Consider the following 6807-nt stretch of genomic DNA (forward strand, 5'->3'; position numbering starts at 1 on the left):
GAACCATGATCGATTTTGGACTTCCAGCTCGCCATGCAGTTCTTTGCTTATTAAGCTCCCTTCGTGTTGCTTTGGTGCTGACAGGGTTCGTGAGTGCGAATTTAATTTCTGCAGTGACTTTTTCAGCTATCGTCCTCTTATTCTACGTCACAACCCTCTTCAATGACCGTCTGTCACAACCCGTCAACGCCATTTCTCCCGCATTGTGACTTTGCGAATGGTATCTTTTCCGCTTTCCCTGTAGTTGGTATAAATCTTCTACGCGGTGCCTCTTGAAATACTAAATACTTCGACTACCTCGATTACGGGAGTACCTACCATACGAGCACCAACAATTTGCCCATGTTCGAGTTCACTTAGTTCCGATATGATGCAGCCACAACTACACAGTGCACTATTCTGACAGAAGAGCCGGCAAGAGCTGACAAGTGCGAGAATTATCGCACAATCAGCTTAACAGCTCATGCATCGAAGCTGCTTACAAGAATAATATACAGAAGAATGGAAAAGAAAATTGAGAATGCGCTAGGTGACGATCAGTTTGGCTTTAGGAAAAGTAAAGGGACGAGAGAGGCAATTCTGACGTTACGGCTAATAATGGAAGCAAGGCTAAAGAAAAATAAAGACACTTTCATAGGATTTGTCGACCTGGAAAAAGCGTTCGACAATATAAAATGGTGCAAGCTGTTCGAGATTCTGAAAAAAGTAGGGGCAAGCTATAGGGAGAGACGGGTCATATACAATATGTACAACAACCAAGAGGGAATAATAAGAGTGGACGATCAAGAACGAAGTGCTCGTATTAAGAAGGGTGTAAGACAAGGCTGTAGCCTTTCGCCCCTACTCTTCAATCTGTACATCGAGGAAGCAATGATGGAAATAAAAGAAAGGTTCAGGAGTGGAATTAAAATACAAGGTGAAAGGATATCAATGATACGATTCGCTGATGACATTGCTATCCTGAGTGAAAGTGAAGAAGAATTAAATGATCTGCTGAACAGAATGAACAGTCTAATGAGTACACAGTACGGTTTGAGAGTAAATCGGAGAAATACGAAGGTAATGAGAAGTGGTATAAATGAGAACAGCGAGAAACTTAACATTGATGGTCACGAAGTCAATGAAGTTAAGGAATTCTGCTACCTAGGCAGTAAAATAACCAATGACGGACGGAGCAAGGAGGACATCAAAAGCAGACTCGCTATGGCAAAAAAGGCATTTCTGGCCAAGAAAAGTCTACTAATATCAAATACCGGCCTTAATTTGAGGAAGAAATTTCTGAGGATGTACGTCTGAAGTACAGCATTGTATGATAGTGAAACATGGACTGTGGGAAAACCGGAACAGAAGAGAATCGAAGCATCTGAGATGTGGTGCTATAGACGAATGTTGAAAATTAGGTGGACTGATAAGGTAAGGAATGAGGAGGTTCTACGCAGAATCGGAGAGGGAAGGAATGTGTGGAAAACACTGATAAGGAGAAGGGACAGGATGATAGGACATCTGCTAAGACATGAGATAATGACTTCCATGGTACCAGAGGGAGCTGTAGAGGGCAAAAACTGTAGAGGAAGACAGAGATTGGAATACGTCAAGCAAATAATTGAGGACGTAGGTTGCAAATTCCGCGCGGCACGGTGTTGGGCTCCCTTCCACAACAAACTGAGGGTTTTATCAAGGCTAGAGCCAGTGTGATGTCTGCTGTGGGTAACTGGTTTTTTTTTCGGTTCGCTTAGGTTTTTCGTCTCTAAATCTCTATCTTACCACGACGTAGCCCAGCTGACTGGAGGCGGCTACTCGGGTAGCAGGAGCTGTGTGACGTGGACTGGTCGGTTCTTTAGGTTAGAGGGTCTCGGGAAAACACAAGAAGGGTTTCAGTCAAAAAGGGTGCAGGCTGAACACAGGAATTACGTAGATACAAGAACCACTGGTATAACAGGTGTAAATTGTCGTAGCTGTGTTGAGAAAGTACCAGAGCTCCAAGCGCTAATAGAAAGCACTGATGCTCAAATCGTTATAGGCACTGAAAGCTGGCTAAAGCCGGATATAAGCTCAGCCAAAATTTTTGCGAAGGACCTAACGGTGTTCCGAAAGGACAGGCTAAACACGGTTGACCGTGAGGTGTTTGTTGCTGTTAGAAGTAGTTTAACTTGTCACGAAATTGAAGTAGATACTTCCCGTGAGTTAGAGTGAGCAGAGATCATTGTTGGCAACCGGAATAAAACAATAACTGGATCCTTTTACCGACCTCCCAATTCAGATGATACAGTTGCTGAAAGGTTCAAAGAAAACTTGAGTTTGATTTCAAACACGTACCCGACTCGTACGATAATATTTGGTGGTGACTTTAATTTACCCTCAATATGTTGGCGAAAATACATGTTTAATTCCGGAGGTACACATAAAATATCATCCGAAATTGTGCTAAGTGCATTCTCTGAAAATTATTCCGAGTAGTTAGTTCATGAGCCCACGCGAATAGTAAACGATTGTGAAAACACACTTGACCTCTTAGCAACAAATAACCCTGAATTGATAACGAGCATCAAAACTGATTCAGCGATTAGTGAACACAGGGTTGTCGTAGCAAAATTGAATAATTTAATTCCCAAATTCTCGAAAAATAAGCGAAAAATATACCTATTCAAATGAGCAGATAAAAATTCACTTGACGCCTTCCTGAGAGACAATCTCCACTCATTCCAAATTAATAGTATAAGTGTAGACCAGATATGGCTTAATTTCAAAGAAATACTGTCGGTAGCAATGGCGAGATTTATACAAAATAAATTAACAAACGATAGAGCTGATCCTCCTTGATACACAAAACGGGTTAGAACACTGTTGCAGAAACAACGAAACAAACATGCCAAAAACTGTCGGTAGCAATGGCGAGATTTATACAAAATAAATTAACAAACGATAGAGCTGATCCTCCTTGATACACAAAACGGGTTAGAACACTGTTGCAGAAACAACGAAACAAACATGCCAAATTTAAACAAACGCAAAGTCCGTATGATTGGTGATCTTTTACAGAAGCTCGGAATTTAGTGTGTACCGAGCGAGGTGGCGCAGTGGTTAGACACTGGACTCGCATTCGGGAGGACGACGGTTCAATCCCGCGTCCGGCCATCCTGATTTAGGTTTTCCGTGATTTCCCTAAATCGCTCCAGGCAAATGCCGGGATGGTTCCTTTCAAAGGGCACGGCCGACTTCCTTCCCCGTCCTTCCCTAATCCGATGAGACCGATGACCTCGCTGTCTGGTCTCCTTCCCCAAACCAACCAACCAACCAATCGGAATTTAGTGTGGACTTCAATGCGAGATGCTTATAACAGTTTCCACAACGAAACTTCGTCTCGAAAACTGGAAGGAAATCCAAAGAGATTCTGGTCGTATGTGAAGTATGTTAGCGGCAAGAAACAATCAGTGCTTCCTCTGCGCGATAGCAATGGAGATACGAGGGCTATTCCGAAAGTAAGGTCCGATCGGTCACGAAATGGAAACGACTATGAAAATCCGATAAAGCTTTGCACAGATGTGTTGGGTAGTGTCTCTAGTATAACCCCAGTTAGCATCACGTCGCTCTTCTCATTTCTGAGCTCGCAGTGAGTGCGTAAAGATGTCTAGAAAATAGTGTCTGCCGCCAAGTACGGGGGCCTGGTGAGAAATTTCCCCTGAAGCTATGCAGCTAACATTACATAAGTGTCGTGCTGTTTCGTCTTCAAGACAATTCTCAGCCGCATTCTGCAGGGGCAATGAAGATGCTCCTGCATCGTTTTCAAATGGAAATGTGAGAGTACCCACAATACAGCCCGTAATTGTCTCCCTCTGAGTTTCAGCTCTGGTCACATGAACCGCTGGTTATGAAGACAACATTTCGGCACAAGACAACGAGGTGTAGGCCAGCGTAGAGAATTGGCGGAGAGCACTGGCGGCTGCCTTCTATAGCGAGGGTATGGGAAAGTTGGTACAACGCTACGATACACGTCTAAGTCGGGTCGGCGACTATGGAGATAAGTAGCTGCAAGGTGTATCTAACTGTTGCAAATAAAACATTTTTAATTTTTACCGTGGTTTCCATTTCGCGACCTATCGGACCTTACTTTCGGAATAGCCCTCGTACTATCGAAGACAGTGCTGCCAAAGCAGGGTTACTAAGCACAGCCTTCCGAAATGCCTTCACGAAAGAAGACGAAGTAAATATAGCAGAATTCAAATCAAAGACAGCTGCCAACATGAGTAATGTAGAGGTAAATATCCTCACTTAATAAAAGCATGTCTTCTGGTCCAGACTGTATACCAACTAGGTTCCTTTCTGAGTATGCTGATGCCTTAGCTCCATACTTAACAATCATATACAACCGTTTGCTCGACGAAAGATCCGTACCCAAAGACTGGAAAGTTGCACAGGTCATATCAATGTTCAAGAAAGGTAATAGGAGTAATCCACTTAATTACAGGCCCATATCATTAGCGTCGATATGCAGCAGGATTTTGGAACATATATTGTTTTCGAACATTATGAATTACCTCGAAGGAAACTGTCTATTGACACACAGTCAACATGGGTTTAGAAAACATCGTTCCTGTAAAACACAACTAGCTCTTTATTCACACGAAGTGTTGAGTGCTATTGGCAAGAGATTTCATATCGATCCTGTAATTCTGGATTTCGGGAAGGCTTTTGACACTGTACCACACAAGCGGCTCGTAGTGAATTTGCGTGCTTATGGAGTATCGTCTCAGTTATGTGACTGCATTAGTAATTTCCTGTCAGAGAGATCACAGTTCGTAATAATTGAGTCACCGAGTGAAACAGAAGTGATTTCTAGCGTTCCCCAAGGTAGTGTTGTAGGCCCTTTGCTGTTCGTTATGTATATTAACGATTTTGGAGACAATCTGAGCAGCCGTCTTCGGTTGTTTGCAGATGACGCTGTCGTTTATCGGCTAGTAAAGTCACCGGAAGACCAAAACAAACTGCAAAATGATTTAAAAAATCTATCTGAATGGTGCGAAAAGTGGCAGTCGACCCTAAATAACGAAAAGTGTGAGGTCATCCACATGAGTGCTCAAAGGAACTCGTTTAACTTCGGTTACACGATAAATCAGTCTAATCTAAAAGCCGTAAATTTAACTAAATACCTAGGTATTACAATTACGCACAACTTAAATTGGAAGGAACAGATAGATAATGTTGTGGGGAAGGCTAACCAAAGACTGCGTTTTATTGGCAGGACACTTAGAAAATATAACAGACCTACTAAGGAGACTGTCTACACTACGCTTGTCCGTCCTCTTTTAGAATACTGCTGCGAGGTGTGGGATGCTTACCAGATAGGACTGACGGAGTACATCAAAAAAGTTCAAAGAAAGGCAGCACGTTTTGTATTATCGCCAAATATGGGAGAGTGTGTCACAGAAATGATACAGGATTTAGGCTGGACATCATTAAAAGAAAACGCTTTTCGTTGCGACGGAATCTTCTCACGAAATTCCAGTCACCAATTTTGTCCTCCGAATGCGAAAATATTCTGTTGTCACCGACCTACATAGGGAGGAACGATCGCCAAGATAAAATAAGGGAAATCAGAGCTCGTACGGAAAGATGTAGGTGTTCATTCTTTCCGCGGGCTATACGAGATTGGAACAGTAGAGAATTGTGAAGGTGGTTCGATGAACCCTCTGTGAGGCACTTAAATGTGATTTGCAGAGTATCCATGTAGATGTAGATGTAGATGTAGATGTAGATGACACCTTCCAGTGTCCACTTAAAGTATGCCTTGTACAATGACAGGTGGATCGCGCTGGCAACCTGTGGGTGATGTCGGACCGCATGCCGGTGTTCCTGCTGGCGGAACTGGACTACTCCGACGTGAACTTCCGCATATTCTCCGGCCCGGTGAGCACGGCGATCGCTGGCACCCCGTGCGACCCCTCCGTCGGCGAGTTCTCCGGCCCCCCGCTGGTCTCCAGGTTCCAGGAGGACGGCGCCGCCCGCTTCACGCAGGACCCGTACCAGCGACAGCTCTTCGGCACGTTCGACCAGCCGCTGCCCTCATACGGCAAATGGACGCTGCCGCTCTCTAGCTCCAGGTCACCGTACGTGGCGCCATCGCCGCGTGTACAACACCCACGTTTTGGAGCGCCCACGGCGGTGGGTCACTTCACCCTCTAGGGATGATCTGAGAGCGATCAGCAGGCGTACGTGATATGGGAGCTGGCGTATGTCTGGAACAGTGCTCTTTTGTACCAGCGCGTTGGAGTGTTGAGTAAATAACAACAACTGCGTCATTGGCGTGTGTCAAGATACCAACTTGTGCTATAGTCGGAAAATCCCGTCATGTACATGACATTCAGTGAGGATCTATTAACCGCCTCAGTTATTATGTCAAACAGTGTAAGGTCAAATTACGTATGCGCCAAACTGAAGTTTCACGCTCACCAAAGATCGAAAAACTTAACCTCTTCCGTCATCTTTCAATCATATCTCTTTACAATAATAAAAACTTTCATGTTTTTTTATTTCTAGTTTACGTTTTAATTTCGTTCAAAGAAAGTTTCCCGTGAAATAAAATGTTTCCCTTTGTGTAACTGAAATACACTCTCAATTACTTCGTAAATATGTAACAAATGTCCTCTTAGAAAGTTAATTCCATGCAGGCGATCAGTCTGTTGTTCTTTCTTCTTACTGAAATTTATGCTAGGACCACTACTCAAAGGACCACTATTACTTCGATGTCATAATAAGTATTATACTTTCAGGTTCCTGAAGGACTTCACGGTTAACGGGTATCTTCTCCAT

General features: G+C 43.6%; 1 protein-coding gene across 1 annotated transcript in view; it reads left to right on the forward strand.

Annotated features, from left to right (window-relative positions):
* LOC126251711 (protein yellow-like) overlaps nucleotides 1–6524 on the forward strand; it is a 119411-nt gene extending 112887 nt beyond the window's left edge. The window contains exon 7 of the mRNA XM_049952305.1: nucleotides 5800–6524. Within this exon, the coding sequence (XP_049808262.1) occupies nucleotides 5800–6180 (381 nt within the window). The 3' untranslated portion in view covers nucleotides 6181–6524. The remainder of the gene's footprint in view (nucleotides 1–5799) is intronic.
* Nucleotides 6525–6807: the final 283 nt, after the last annotated feature.

Source organism: Schistocerca nitens, chromosome 4 (genome assembly GCF_023898315.1).
Source record: "Schistocerca nitens isolate TAMUIC-IGC-003100 chromosome 4, iqSchNite1.1, whole genome shotgun sequence".
Lineage (NCBI taxonomy): Eukaryota > Metazoa > Arthropoda > Insecta > Orthoptera > Acrididae > Schistocerca > Schistocerca nitens.